At 34.0% G+C, this 15,950-nt stretch overlaps 1 protein-coding gene across 4 annotated transcripts in view; it reads left to right on the top strand.

Moving 5' to 3' along the window:
• The window catches only part of Ogdh (oxoglutarate dehydrogenase Nc73EF), a 110,036-nt gene that overhangs the window by 77,957 nt on the left and 16,129 nt on the right, over window positions 1–15,950 (top strand). For 2 of the 4 annotated variants that reach the window (XM_068361213.1, XM_068361214.1), the window contains 6 exons: window positions 4,478–4,753; window positions 6,040–6,162; window positions 6,330–6,493; window positions 6,826–6,973; window positions 10,818–10,972; window positions 14,795–14,959. In XM_068361213.1, coding sequence (XP_068217314.1) covers window positions 4,478–4,753; window positions 6,040–6,162; window positions 6,330–6,493; window positions 6,826–6,973; window positions 10,818–10,972; window positions 14,795–14,959 — 1,031 coding nt within the window. The remainder of the gene's footprint in view (window positions 1–4,477; window positions 4,754–6,039; window positions 6,163–6,329; window positions 6,494–6,825; window positions 6,974–10,817; window positions 10,973–14,794; window positions 14,960–15,950) is intronic. The other 2 variants (XM_068361216.1, XM_068361215.1) reach the window with 1 other exon arrangement.

The following is a 15,950-nucleotide window of genomic DNA, read 5'->3' as shown; positions in this document are numbered from 1 at the left end:
AGATTTCCAGTGGATGTAGTTAACAATGGGTAGAGAGACAGGTTTAATGGTAGAAGCTGGAGAGGCAGAACCTGCAGGAAGTGCTGGAGATACTAGCCAAGCAAGTCTTGAGAACTTCAGGCTCAGAAGATACATATGTAGGTAAATCAGTGGCACACTTGTAGAAGGTGCTGGAGAAATGGGCGAGTTGAGAAAAACAGGTGAAGGTGCTTGAGATACTGGGCTGTCTTTGAGTCTGAAGAACCTGTATAGTGCTGAATCAGGTGTGGGTGTGGAGAACCTGAAGAAGGTACTTTGGCTGGTGAGCCAGAAATTACAAAGATTTGGAAGAAGTGAAGAAGCAGCTGAGTTAAAGGCTACAGGATATGTTACAGGAACCTCCCCCTTCTCAAAGTAGCTTTCCAGTATACAGTAGTTTGGAAATTTACACTCTTCTCTAGAAAATCCAGTACCTCTTGGTACATCTTATTGCACCTAGACAATTCTATCCTGTTCGTAATACTAGGCAGGCAGTTAATTCTAATAGCCAAGCCTTCTCCATCATGAGGCTCAATACTACACAATATTCAAGAAGTTTTATTCCAGCTGTTACCAAGTTGTGGAATGATCTTCCTAATCAGGTAGTTGAATCAGTAGAACTTCAAAAGTTCAAAGTTGGAGCAAATGTTTTTATGTTGACCAGTCTGACATGAGTCTTTTTATAGTTTATATATGACATGTCTGTTTTTGACGTTGTTAATAGTTTATAAAGGACATATCAGTTTTGACGCTTTTACTGTTTTTAGAATGATTGATCGTTAATTTATTGTCCTCCTTTATTTATTTCCTTATTTCCTTTCCTCACTGGGCTATTTTTCCCTATTGGAGCCCTTGGGCTTATAGCATCTTGCTTTTCCAACTAGGGTTGTAGCTTGGCTAGTAATAATGATAATAATAATAATGAAAAAGCTTCAGATATGTTCATTATTGTAAATCTCGGGGACTCTGGGGTTGGTATGTCTTCCCCATCCTTCAATTATCTGCTTCCCCAGTTGAATGAGGTCCTCAGAAGGTAACTCTAAATCAAGGTGATTACTCAGTTTAGCAACCATCTTGGTGACAAGTCAGACAATCTTCTTGGTGACAAGTTACTGTAATTGCCTCCTCAAAGCCATGGAAATCATTAAAATATGGGGTGTGACAGTTTTTTCCAACACACCATCCAAGTTTTTCTGCTTCATTTCAGTCCAAGCATTAGCATTATTATTCATTGCTGAAAGGATGTTGTATGGCTTCCAGAAGTCCTTTTAGAGTTAATTCATTGTTCTCAGTTGCTTTATAAATCTCCATTGTAAATATCCTTCAAAAGTAGTCGACCTTGGAAGAGGCAGTGACACCTTGGTCAATAGGGTGCTGAAGGTAGTGGTATTGAATGAAAGGTGAACCATCATGATATTTGTATTGGTCATTAAAAATGGGATGGTTGATCAGTGGCATTGTCCAGCACTTCCATGGTGATGACTTTTTTTTCTATGATGCACTGCCATCAATATTTACCTTATACCTTGGAGCCATGATGGACAAAAAGTTACAGGGAAAAGTAACCAAAAAAGGAGAGGAAAGGGCAATTGAGAACTGCATCTGCACAAGCACAGAAGCAATGATTAGCTAGAATGGCGCAGTAAAAGCAGTTGAGGGCACCGTGTTATTCTGTTTTCTTCTGCCACTAACAAACGGCATATTGTTCCGCCACTCTTGGGCAAGCTAGTCCAGCCTTTCATAACGAGCCAACTATCAAAGGTTAAAACACATTTTCTTAATAGCTTACTGAAAATGTCATATCCATGAATCGTCACAAGATGAGACGGTTGTAACCCAAGGACCTACTCCCAAAACAGGAGGGCCTTGACGAGATAATGCTCATCCTCGTGGTGAAACCATTCAAAAGATATTTCTCTCTACAAAAAATGAAGGTTCATAGTTATTTCATTGTTTATTATTTTTCATGGATACAAGGCAGTATGATTAATAAAATTACAAAAATAAATGGTTGGCAGAAAATATGGAGTTGGAAAAAATAAAATCAGAAAACTAGGAAGGTAAAGTAGAGTTGAAGGGAAGAAATCTTTGAATAACAAAAATAGCATTAAGCACCATCTTGAGAAACTAGAGCCTAGTTTTGGAACACCTAGTTTTTTATACCAATTGTACTTATTGAAATCCTAATAAGAATATATCTTTGTTCTTGAATAATAGTAAATTATTTATAAAATAAGAAAAAAGACAATTGAACTCTCATGCATTTCAATTTTTATCAATTACACTAGGATACTCCCTTATTTCTAGTGGTGATTCCAGATATGTACATTTCTAAATACAATACTGTTCATCTTAACTAGGTTTTACTGTATTTCTTTTTAACCTTACCTTGTGAAATTATAGAAATAGTCTCATATCTGAATGTAATTGTACAATTGTTATATCCAATTGAAGCATGATTGATATTGTAACTTGTGATATTACACTCAATACCTAGCTTTTTCTAGTTTTATTTGGTGATGTTTAATTTGCCTGTATTGCATGTTGCAAGTTTCATATTACTTAATTTTTTTGTAATTTAAGTAGCATTTTTGCTTGGCATTAAGTTGATCATGTACCACTAAATTTCATTAGAGGGAAAGGGCCATTTTATGATTGTAATCTAAAGATTCTCTTCAAAGAAATGCAGTTTCGTCTGCATTTACTTTGCAGAAATATAAATAAGATAGAAAATATGGTTAGTATTTAATTGGCTTTAGGACAAGGAATGACAAACATCAGGCCCGTAACTATCTTTTGAGGGAAATGACATGGGACAAACTACTTTGTTCCTAAATCTTACCTTTAGCTACCCTCATTAGTAGGATAAGGTTTTTATGCATATTGAGAAGTGGTAATACTTGTGTTACTGTCTACGGCAATCCTGAGCATTTTTAATACATCCTATTAGGTTCGGTGTATACAGTGTTGAGATTGCCCTTAAATGCTGGCTTCACTATCCACATAGTAACATGAAAATTGCTTATTTTCATTTGCTTACAAGCTTTGCCAAAAATTCACCATTTACCAAAATATTTTTCTCTAGTATGAGTGCTACTTGTTAATCGCAATTTGCTAGACACTTTGTAGATCTTTTTATGCTACGTAATAAGTTTAGATTATTTTTCCATGTTTTTTTTATATGGTACGTTGAAATTTTGAAATAAAAACGTATACTTGATGGAATATTTGCTGATCTAACAGTAAAATTGAGTTTTACACTTCCCTCAAATTGTAATTCAGCTTTTTCTATTTGATTACTAAGATTTCTGCATTTGATAATAGTACATTTTGGGGTTTGATTAACTTTTATTATAGACTAAGATAATTTGGGTGAGATCTATAAAAAGAATGGGGTAACAGTAAGTAAGATCTTTTATAACTTTATTTCACAATTTTGTGGTAGAATTATTGTGAAGAGTTTTATATTTTGAAAATATAATGAGGTCATATGCGTAAGATTTTTGTTACACTTGAAGTTTGGTAAGATAAATGAGTCCACAATTCTTTTTCTTTTAAGATATTTATCTATTTTCATTACAGGAGAGTAAAGGTTTTATGTTAATTGACAAACTTTCTCATTTTTCTTCAGTTTTATTCAAATCATTCCTCCTTGATGTATTCAATAGTAAGTTGCTGTGTCATTAGCTATTACATTTGGTAGTAGTGGTTTCTATAAATTTATAAAGTTGCATAGATTGGGATGTTGAGCCAGTTCGTGTGCTAATACGTAAGTTTGTTATAAGCGTAGTGTGTTATGCTTACCCATTACAGAACGTATCTATACATGCTTAAGAATAAGATTGGTTAAGAATATTTCCTAATATTCTGTAATTCATTTTGTTTGTAAATGTGCACTAGCTTTATATTAATTTTATTAGTTATTCTCTCTTGAGTTGAATGGTTGAGCCTGGTAGAGTTTATTATGTAAACCATAATATATGGAGTGGCCTAATTAAGTTTCAGTTCTATACTGGCAGTTTGAATAGAGAGTTGTTTTTAAAGAATGGAGGGAAAGTATTTTAATATAGAATGTTGGACAGCTATGTAAAGGGAAACCAAGGGTTAGATTAAAGAAGAGAAATCAGGGCCGCAGGTGATGGAAGTGACATAGCATAAGATCTGCTTCACTGCACTTCATGGGGTAGCTAATTTGGTGGTCATATTGAATTGCTGAATGGTGTGCTGCTTGATTGATTGAGGAGACTCACGTATTTCTGTTTGCGCCTGGTTTTTTTTTTTCAATAACCATTGCTTTAGTGCCATGAAAGTTGAAGATTGCTATTTTTTAAATCTAAATGAAATATACTTATCTCCTTTTATTCCTACTTAGTTTGTGCTTCATTTCTAGAATACAGTACCTAGATTTCTAGATTACTTAGTAATGTAATAATAAATCTTTTATCTTTCCTTTGCTCAGGTTGACAAGTCGCAGTACAACATCCTAGCAAACTTGTATCCAGATCAGGCCCCATACACTGTATGCAACTCTTCTCTCTCTGAATATGCCGTACTTGGTTTTGAACTTGGCTTTTCAATGACAAATCCAAATGCCCTTGTGATATGGGAGGCACAGTTTGGTGATTTCAACAATACTGCTCAGTGTATCATTGATCAGTTCATATCATCTGGCCAGTCAAAATGGATTCGCCAGTCTGGTTTAGTCTTGCTACTTCCACATGGCATGGAAGGCATGGTGAGTTTGACTTTTAACTATTTTATAGTCTTTTTATGAATGATAAATTTAATGTTACAGAAATTTAGAGGTTAACTATTCAAAATGTTAAATCTCATTCATAGCTTATTTATTATTTCTAAGTTTCTCTTTCTTTGCTGGGCTTCTCCCTATGAGTACCCTTAAGCGGCCCACACACGCTCATATTTTTGGTCAAATTTTTTATGTCAAATTATTTGACGGTTTGACGTTCGCCCTACACACTCAAACTTCTCATCAAATTTTCATTTTGCTCCCGAGTGTCATCATGGATGCATATACAGCGTTGGCTCTTGGCTTAGCGTTGAAGAGCACACAGAAACGAAAGAGACTAAAGTGGGCCCAGCAATGGTATTTGTGTCATGAACGATTTGGTCATGCTCCTTTATTAAATGAACTGAGAATTAGTGAACCTGAGGTTTTCAAGAACTTTCTTCGCATTTCATCTGCTCCTGTTCCAGATCTGCTTGAGTCTTTTATTTTTTTTTTTTATTCTTTTCGGAAGCTCGTCCGCAGTGAGTTTATTTTCTTCGTCAGCTCCTCCTTCGTCCCTTCCGGATAATAATCATGGAATTTCTGTAGAAGAGTCTCATATGCCATATCTTTTTTTTTATTTCTGTCACTATAACAGTCACTTTTAATGTTCCAAAGTTGTGGTAAACATCTATAAACATCAATAAGCTCAAGAAGAAATTTCTTTTCATGTTTTGTTGGAGCCATGATGACGATGAGCCGCGCACGTCCTCCTCAGATTGTCTAATCACTAACTAATTTGCGCAAATTATTGCTAGGTACCACACACACAAATTATTTGACGTTGTCTCAAAAAATATCTACTGAAATCAGATCAGTAAAAAATTTGACATCAAACCTTTTAGGCCATCAAATTACGCCACACACGATCAAATTCATGTCAAATAATTTGACATAAAAAAAATTGGACCAAAAATTTGAGCATGTGTGGGCCGCTTTGGGCTTAACATAATTTTACTTTTCCAACTAGTTTGGCATTTTGCCTTGTATTGATGACAATTGCATTAATAATGCAGACAGAGCTGAACAACCTTTACATTTAAATATATTTTAATTTTTCTGTTTAAAACAAATAAAGAATATCAGCTATTGGAAACAAATCCCTGATGGAAATTTTGCATGAATTTTTGTTAGCTGCATAATATATATTTAATAAGAAAAATACTTTTGGGCCAGCTGTTATGAGAGACATAAAAGTTGTTTGTCAATTTTACTTAATGATTTATTTTTATCAGGGACCTGAACACTCAAGTGCACGACTCGAACGATTCCTTCAGATGACAGCAGATGATCCTGATATATTGCCTGCTTTCTCTGAGGACTTTGCTATTCGTCAGCTTTCTGATATTAACTGGATTGTAAGTGTCAATTTTCTTGAATTTGTGTGCAGTTGAACTAAGTAACATTTAACTATATGACTACAGTCTGTGAAACTTAGATTGATAGATACACCAAAGCTTTCATAATTATTGTAACTTGAAATTTTTTACATGCTCTGTTTAATTTGTATATTATTATGTAACAGATTGCCAACTGCTCCACTCCTGCAAGCTATTTCCACATTTTACGGCGACAGATTGCTCTTCCTTTCCGTAAACCCTTGATTTTGATGACCCCCAAGTCACTTCTCAGGCATCCAGAAGCTAAATCATCTTTTGATGAAATGAATGAAAAATCAGAATTCCAAAGGTGAGAATTCTCATTTTATTTCAATTTGGATTTTACCTCGTGTACTTAAACTGTATTACAAGGTATGAAATTTCCTGTAATTTTTCATGTATTATGAGTTATTTGATGTACTGTGTAAAGAAGTGGTAATTATCATTTATCTCCTTTTTGCACAAGTCAAATGGTATTTATATCTTCTTCAGGTTAAGAAAACAATACAATATTTTCATTATTATAATGTAGCATCAAAAATAAGAAATTTAGTATATTTTTTTTTTTTTTTTTTTTTTTTTTTTAGAAAAAAACAGTAAGTACAAACATTAGAAGTACTATTAACTAAAATTTATTTGCAGAGTGATTCCGGAAACAGGTCCAGCTTCTCAAAATTGTGAAAATGTCAAAAGAGTAGTCTTCTGCTCTGGTAAAGTGTATTATGACCTTGTAGCTGCACGCAAAGATGCTAACCTGGAAGACAAAATAGCTGTTGCAAGAATTGAACAGGTGCGTAGTTTACAACTTTCTAATCATGGTAATTTTTGCACATATAGAGTTTATATAGAGACTTGACAATTAAACTTACTCTTCGTTTGTAGTCCTGAACAACCCTAGACATTTTTTTGTCTACCTGAAAAGAAATATATATTAACTACAATACTCTCACCATAGTTGGAATTGATACTGTTACAGTATATAAGTGAATCTTCAATCCTTAATGTTTTGTCTTGAATATTGGTTGTTGTACAGGTGTGAATACTTTTCTGTACTTGGTTTTATACAATATGACCATGAATACTTTTCCTGTACAGTATTTGGTGTTATATAACTGAATACTGTTACTTTTGTCTTTTCTCTCTAGGCTCAAATATGCTTATTTTCCTAGCATTTTCTCTAGTTATTCCGTATTTGTAAATAAAGGGTCCAAGATTGTCAATAAGGGTGCATTTGTTATTCATGTATTTTCATGAATTTTAACATTCTTATAAAAGCAAAGAAAAATTGCTTTATGCTGTTTTATGCTCAAAGATTGTATAATCCAAGTACATTGTGTAAGATCCTGGACCCATGCTTTGTCTGTTGGCTTATGCACAGGGAAGGTTAGTTGTCATTTCATAGATGTCTTAACCCTTGATTAATGGCCTGGACTGAAGAAAGTAGCAGTTCCTCTGTTTAGCTTTTGATGATATTGGGTTATTATAATATCAAGTGGAGCTGGAGTACTGATTTCATTAGTATCTATCTAGATTGAAAAAAAAGACCAATGTGGCATTTGCATCTCTGCCCCCATAAACCATTCAACTTTCTGATATGTCTAGAGGTTGCAAAAGCTAAGATACTCTTCAGTGTGAGGTCCAGAAGGGAGGACTCTTGAAGATGTTCATGTGGTCCACTGATAAGACTTCTGAGAGCCAAAGAGAAGTCCCACTTAGGAGGTATAAGTTACTTTGTAGGGCACTATTTTCTGAAGAAGAAAAAAGTGTATTAGGGTCTTCAAGTCCAGAGAAGCAGTCTTACCTGTTCCTAGAAGTTCAACAACCTGTAAAAACCAATGTTTGGTGCTATAAGTTTTAAGAAGACAGCAACCACTTAAGTTGTATAGTTGATTGGAGTAACACTTGCTGACTTACAAGCTAAAATAGTAACAGAATGTTCTAGAGACTAAACATACACACACATGATCAGTGCCCAAGCTCCCACTCCACCTGAGCTAGGACAAGATAATACCTGCTGGTGACTTAGCAGGTAAACCTATAGAGCCCCTCTAAACCACCATCCCTAACTCAAAGGAACAAAAAAGTTGTGGACTAATGAAAACTATCCTGTTGTAAGTGCAGTGCAAACTTAGGGCCTAAAGATTGTCTTCTATCTAGGCTACCACAACCTTCACTGGTATACTTTGGTGGTAGAGGTTTCGTAGGATTGGGACAAGGCTGTGGCAGCATCTTGTGAAAAGTATGTCATTGTCTTTGCTCACTGGTATCTAGATAAAAAGGTGAAAGATGACTGGTTTGTGAAACGTCATGCTATGGAACTGTATGAGAAGCCTCATCCAAGGTAGACTATTAGGACTATCTATAATGGAAGGATGTCTGTGAAGTGGCTTTGTGGAACTTCTCAAGTTATACAAGCTGGCCAATCAGGAACTGTTACAATTAGGCTGTTGGACTCAATACTGTAACTGTTGAATGAGATTTGATCTTGTTTAATTGGATGAAGGACTTGATCATGTAGCCCTGGTTGAAAATGGGAGGCCTAACACTGGCACAAGTTTCCAGGCCTATCAAGGTTCAGCCTGACTCCCAAACCATTACTGTCATCACTAGTTAATTGTTCAAATTTCTCCAAAGTCTTATATCAGGCAGCCAACAGTGGTAAAATCTGGGTGAAAATTTTCAGAGCAACTACCAGACTTGGACTTGAATAGTTTCCTTGCACACAAATTTAAAGTATTGGCTTGAAGACACACAGACCAAAATGTGACAGTAAACTTCCTTGAGACCTATGAATTCCTGGATTTTGTCCATATTGATTGACTGCTCCATTGTCACTGCCTTCTTGCTCCTGAAGGGTGTATGCTGAAAATAGTTTTTCAAGTTGAAATTGTTAGTTAATATTGTACTAACCATTTGTCGCCTCCGAACTAAGAATAAAGCTATATAGAAACCTTGTGACCTGCTGCATCTCCTTAATTTTCTCTCTCTCTCGCTTTCAACTAAATGTTCCATTGCTAATTAGTTATAATTTGAGTCAAGATTGTTAAGGAAATGGAATTTGTAACACATTGACAAATTGTTGTCACAAATTTTATTCCTATCTCTGTCCATCCTTTCATGGGTAAAATAACTCATGTTTACTTGAAATTATCCTGACTGGGTTGGTCAGATATGACTATCTTGCAGGTATACCTGGCACCCAGTGTTTTCTAGGTCTGATGATTGAAGACCTTGAAATTTGGTTTATCTGTGGTTAATTATTGCCTTAAGAAAGCTGAGGCATTGCTTTATTGGTTGCTGTTGATGTCAGTTTCTCCAAGAGCCCCTTCATGAAATCCTGAAGGGGCTCACAGATTTATGTAACCTATAATTATAAATCCAATACAATCCAATCATGGAACAGGTGGGTCAAACATATGCGAGACTTAAATATCTGTTGTCGAAGGAAGATCAGGTTTTTTTTAGTTGGCTTTATACCACTTAATCACAAATGCTGCCAAAGATGTTTGCCATTATTGGATGTGTTGGACTGATGCCCTCCTAAGTAAAAGCACCACCCTCCTGGCCTTAGGAGCTGGGTCTCATGATTCCCTTTTTTTCTGTCGGCAGCAAATTGATATCCTTAAACATCCATTATTACCAGTTAGTGGTAATAAGAAACTCTTAAAGAAATCTTTTTTGCATTAATCTCAGCAGGAGAGTTTTGCATGTCGTGCAGGATGAACAGTTGTTTCTGTTTTAAATAAAGAGAAAATTTGGTCAGAGAATGGAGCGATAATATTCTTGGTTTGATTATGATGGAACAACTTCATGTATTTAAATAATGGAGAAGGTTTTGAGTGCATCATCCAAAAATTTTGTGACTGTTAGGCATGATTGGAAAAAAATAGAAGAAACTTTAGGAGTGAATCTACTGTATGCCTGACTGGTTTTGGTGGATAATGTAAGAGGTTAGTTGTGGTGAAAACAAGAATACTATACTGTACTTAGGAGGAAGCAAAGGGTTAAGTATGAATTTGTATGATTGTGCTTGTTCAGAGTAGAAGAAAGAGCAAGGTCGTGATTATAATGGTGTAAGGTGAACTGCTTGGAGGTATATCTGATTATCATGTAACTGAAAAAAAAAAAAAAAACTTAAGCTGGAAGTGAAGGTTGGAAATGTGGTGATAAATATTATCAAGGTTATGAGAATACCAAATAGGAATAAGGATGGACATTGGCTTATTGAGTACATTAAAGTGGCTTTATACAAGAATTATGAAAACTTCAAGGATTGATTCTCAATGTCAAAAGGGAGTGTTAATGTGAATGCTGAAATTGAAGAGTGAAAGAAGAAAAAAAAGGCGTCTGTTGCAGTTCCATGATCATGCTTATTGGATTGTCTATTTTGTTGTATCTTAATGTGTCGTGTGTAGGCTAAAGCTTTGAGAGCAATTAGAGATGCATGGGTTCCCTAAGTTGAAATAATGAAAGGTTTGTTGATCCAACTTTATTTTATGGAAATTTGAGTTTGAAAGAAAAATGGTTGTAGTTATTAAATTTGGTTGTTGCATTGTAATAACCATTAATACATTATACAGTATTCAACCAAAACTGTTACTTTCATATTGAGTTATTGATTTTCTTACCAACAGATTGCACCTTTCCCATATGACCTAGTGAAGCTTGAGTGTATGAAATATCCAGGAGCAGACCTTGTTTTTGCACAGGAAGAACACAAAAACATGGGTGCATGGTCATATGTTCAACCACGTTTTGCCACAGCACTCAATCATGAAAGACTTTTTTCGTAAGTACTACACTAACCTCATTCTTTGCATGTTGACTATCATAATTATATTAGTTTGAATTTTTCACTACTGTATACTTATTTGTCTGATTTGATCATGTAAAATTCCATACAATCTTACTCCATTACAAATTCACCTTTGACATAATCAAGTGTTATATTAGTGAAAAGGTTTAAACTGAAGTATTTTTTGCTTGAAGTTTTGCATACTTATACATGAATTTGCATTGTTTTTTCTTAGTAGAATATAGATTTTGTGTTTTTTGTAGTTGAAGTTTTGGGTTTAGTTCTTACCCATTCCTTATTTTTTTTAAAATCTTTGTTTCTTGGTAGCTCACTTGGGTAAATCATTTCTGTGAAAGTCTTCTGATGCTCATATTGCTTCTTTATCAAAGTTATTTAAATGCCAATGTCTGTCCTGAATCAAAAAATGTGTTTACTTTTCTTGCAAGATGCCTTCCCATTTAGTAAAGTATGGATTTAACATAAAGTTTGTTGGCAAGTGTAGGTGGGGTACATCAAAGTTCCTTTGCCTTTTCAGTTGTCTCAACGCATTTACATGCTTCACACTTTGATATGTCCACAATCCAATTTTTTTTTCTTTTAGGTTATTTAATGTTTTAAGAGGGATTTTCTGCAATTGCAGTGAAATATTGGTGAAAGTGACACTGTGAATGGATGCCAGCACAGCCACAGGATTTTGTTTTATTGTTGTGAGGAATGTTCAGCAGATACCCTTAGCCAATCACTTTCATTGCTCAAACATAAAAATTGATTAACATTTAGTGCATGGGAAAATCCAGAAAAGTCCAAGTTAGTTGATGTTGAAATCCCACACGAGATGCTTTTGAGCTTCCTTGGTTTGATATTAGTGAACTTTTTCTTTTTATTATTTTTACTTTCTTTGTGAATTTAAGGAAGGCCATGAGTTTTTGCTAAAGGCAATGCTAAAAAGTTAATGTGTCTTGTTTCAAACCTTAGGATAACTCTTCAAGTACTAGTTAGTATGATTCTGAAAGTTCATAGTTTATTATACAGGTGATGACCTCTCAGGAACCTTGCTCTTAATTACTTCATAACCACCAATTATGTAATCCTTGCAGTGTGCTCATTGTGACCACTGGATTTCAAGATAGAAGACTAGACTGGCAGCTGAATTCTTATATTCCTCCATTTACTTGAGTGCTCATGAACAACATTTTTAAAGGTTTAAGGTTACTTATGAGTAATAGAGGCAAGGGAAAGAACAATATGTTGGTCTGGATGTGGATGAGGTTTTTAAGGACTGATTACTTTAGATAAACTTGTTTCTTTGAGTCGCCCAAAGAGGAAGTATTTCCAGGTTCACCTCGATCGACATTGCAACAGGACCTTTGATCTGGACTATTTGCATCTCAATGTACCTAGTATCTATGAATTATAGATGGAAATTATCTTCTACTAGTGGAATGATCCTCATCGTTTAACTTATTGAGTGTGCTTGGAAATAAGGATTACGGACATCTTTCTTTCCATAGAATCTTCCTGGGAAGGGTGGTGTGCAATTTTGCATTATCTCCTGTTAGAGAAGTGGTTAAATAAGGAATCAACCCTTGTTTTAGGTCCTTTATGGTCAGAAATCTTTAATTTAATAAGTGTGTGGCAGTGTTTTCAGAAAACACGAGTGCTGGGATAGATTTGGAAGCACGAGGGAATCTTTCTTATACCAAAAATACTTTTATTTTGGATAAATTCAAGGGAACTAATAGGAACATCAGATGATTATGGAAATAAATTTTGTTCGTTTGCGCTGTGTTGATTTTGTTACTTGTCAATCTCTCTCAGCAAATATCATCCCTGGCGCAGGAAGAAGTGCTCTCTACCAGCCATTAAGGTCTATAGATTGGTCATATTAAGGTTTACTAGTTTTTTTCCTGAACCTTCTTTGATAACTTGACCACTTTAACGTTTCCTTTAATAAGATCATTTTTATCCTATCTCTTTTTGCGACTCCAAACATCCATCTCAACCTCGTCTCCTTAATTTTTTTTTTTTCATCTTCCACAACTCAGCTCCATAAACTGTTGCTGATCTTATTTATTCTTTTATGGAATTTTCCATTTAGCTTTGCATTGAATTTTTGTTGCACAGGATTCTTGGTGACTTCCAGTTTATTAAGCATACATGAAAGAACAACATATTCAACAAATTGTTAATGATTACCCTGAATGTTTTTAAGTAATTTCCTACTGTGGAAATATTTACTTGCCATGACTGTGTCATTAGTAATTTTCAACAGGAGATATTTAATGAAGGGAAATAAATTTCCTACCAATCAAGTTTTTTTTTAGTACTAATTTTAGTTTTATACTCAAAGCAATTTTTTAGCTAAAAAAAAAATTCTTCTCTCAGAGATACAGTTCAGTAACTGGAACTAACTAAGGATCTCAGGTTATGTGACATACATACAGCATTCTTGACTCCTGTAAGAAAAATTAGATTTGACTGCCAATTTTTATTCTGGCCTCAATTTCAAAAGACCAAATTTTTTGTTTCCTTTCTCATGCATACTTTAAACATTGTTGGAAATGGACTATGTTTTTAGTAAAAAAAAAAAAAAAAAAAAAAAAAAAAAAAAAAAAAAAAAAAAAAAAAAAAGCAACCTCGATTTTAAATTTATATTTTAACCCTGCTTCAAAGTAGCCTCTTATGACATTGGCATGTTTCTTTTAAGTAGATGCATGCCGTCTGGTTTTTTGTCTTGCACAACGGGCAGACGTTTTGACTTATCTAAGTACTGCGTTTACAAGATGAATGAAATCAATATTTAGCTTAAGCCATTCTAATTTATTTGACTGCATTTACTAAACTTTTTATAAAAATGCAAGTTAAATGAATGAATTTGACCAATTGAGAAACATCAGAATCTTCATATCAGTAGAAATGGATTGATCCTATTCTCAGATGGCTTACCTTAGTATATTGAGTGTTAGCAGAATTAATGTACTTATACTATATGCTACTTTGATTAAGTGAATACATATCCTTGTTAATCACCCTATTGTTATCATTATCGCTAAAAATATTAGCAGAAATGACCTTGGCTTATTTCAAGGAATTTATTGTAAGTTCTGCTTTAATCATATACTGTACTCATTTAACATGAGAAGAGGAACAGTCATTTTGATATGTGTATATATATATATATATATATATATATATATATATATATATATATATATATATATATATATATATATATATATATATATATATATATACATACATAGATAGATATATATATAGATGGTAGAAGTCTTAAAGTATCAATGCAGCAATTTGTCAGTAAACAAGTTATGGGTTAATTGATTTTGATTTTTTTATATTTTGCTAGACGGTGATTCTTTTTTATAGAAAATTTACTAGATGTCATTGATTCATAACAGTAGTGTTGTATTACTTTGCACAGCAAATAGATATAAAATTGTATGAGCATAACATTTGAAGTAGCTTGCATATTTAGTACTGAGAGTTTGAGTATCATTAACTTTCCCTTAGTTGTAAAAGCATTGTGTATGCTACCTTTGCATCAAACATTTATTATAACTCCAAGTTATGTGGTATGTTACCTTTGTAAGTAAGATTTACTAATACACTTTTTTGTGTGATGAGACCACATCTTATTTTCTTTAAATTCTGAAGTGCCAGTTAAAATTTTTTGTAAACTGTAATTTCAGAAAACCACAATTTTACTTTGCTATAGTCAACTATAGAATACTTGTGATTTGGTCTCATTTCCCAGTAGCTATTCCCTTTGAACTAATTACAAACACTGTCCTCCAGTAATGAGATTCAGAGGCACACACAAGGCTCAGTGGAGCATGGGTCTCAGTCTTGGTACGAATATTGGTTCCCTTGGCTCTTTCCAACGTCAAGCCCTACTGATGTTGCTGCAGATTCAACTGATAGTCAGACCTCTACAATATCTTCCCCAAAAAGGGTAGTGAGGTGAGCACAGACTCACTTTGGAAGCACAATACCTATCCTGGTGTAATTACAGTAGCTTATAAATCTAAACGTTGAATGACAGGGTAATGCTTGCCTGTAGTAGTATTTTAAAATCTATCTTAGATGTGACTCACCAAATCCATATGCACGTACCAAGACTGAAGCTATATGGCACTAAAATTGAAACCTGCCAAGTGACCAATTTTTCGTCGCTAAAGCTTCAACTATTCTGGATAGAAATTTCAAGTCAGTTGCATGTAGTTATCGACTCTTTTAATTTAATGGGTATCTTACACTTTTATGTGATGGTGTACTTCATTCTACCATACAGTATTCTTCCTTGACCTCAATCCCTTTCCCAGTATTACCACAATACCGTAAAATATTAGTTAAAATAATTTCTAGGCTTTGAAGTCAATTTTAATTATTTGCAAAATTTCCTGATTTATCTCGAGTATTGAACACATTTTCTTTTTGATTGACTTTAATATACAAATGCTAATGCTTTGAAAGATGGTTAAATAATCATAACATACTTATGGTTATTTTGTTTCCCAGTTTTGATACTGTATCCGAAAGGAAATTAGATTTGAGGCATCTACTGATCTAATGTAAGTTTTGACTTTACATTAGAGGCATCATCAGTGCATAGTTAAGGGTTTTCTCCAATGAGGTTACAGCTCTGTAATTTGAATGCAAGGTTTCTATTAGATCATTGGAAGATTATACCATTTTCCAGCTCTAAAGTAAATTTTAAATTTGTATCAGGAATTACCTTTTGCATTTTGAACTTAAACTGAATTGTTATGGGTGAAATTGTTAGGATTTAATTTTTGATGTACAGTAATTTATATTAATTATTAAATCAACCAGGATTTTATATTGCTTTAATATACAATAGATCCTCAGCTTATGACGGTCTTATCTTACTAGATTTCATAGAAATGATGCATCTCCCATGAGCTGTTAGGAAAGTGTTTTGACCTTCAAT

This window comes from Palaemon carinicauda, chromosome 37 (assembly GCF_036898095.1).
Source record: "Palaemon carinicauda isolate YSFRI2023 chromosome 37, ASM3689809v2, whole genome shotgun sequence".
Lineage (NCBI taxonomy): Eukaryota > Metazoa > Arthropoda > Malacostraca > Decapoda > Palaemonidae > Palaemon > Palaemon carinicauda.
This window is presented reverse-complemented; position numbering and strand designations above follow the sequence as displayed.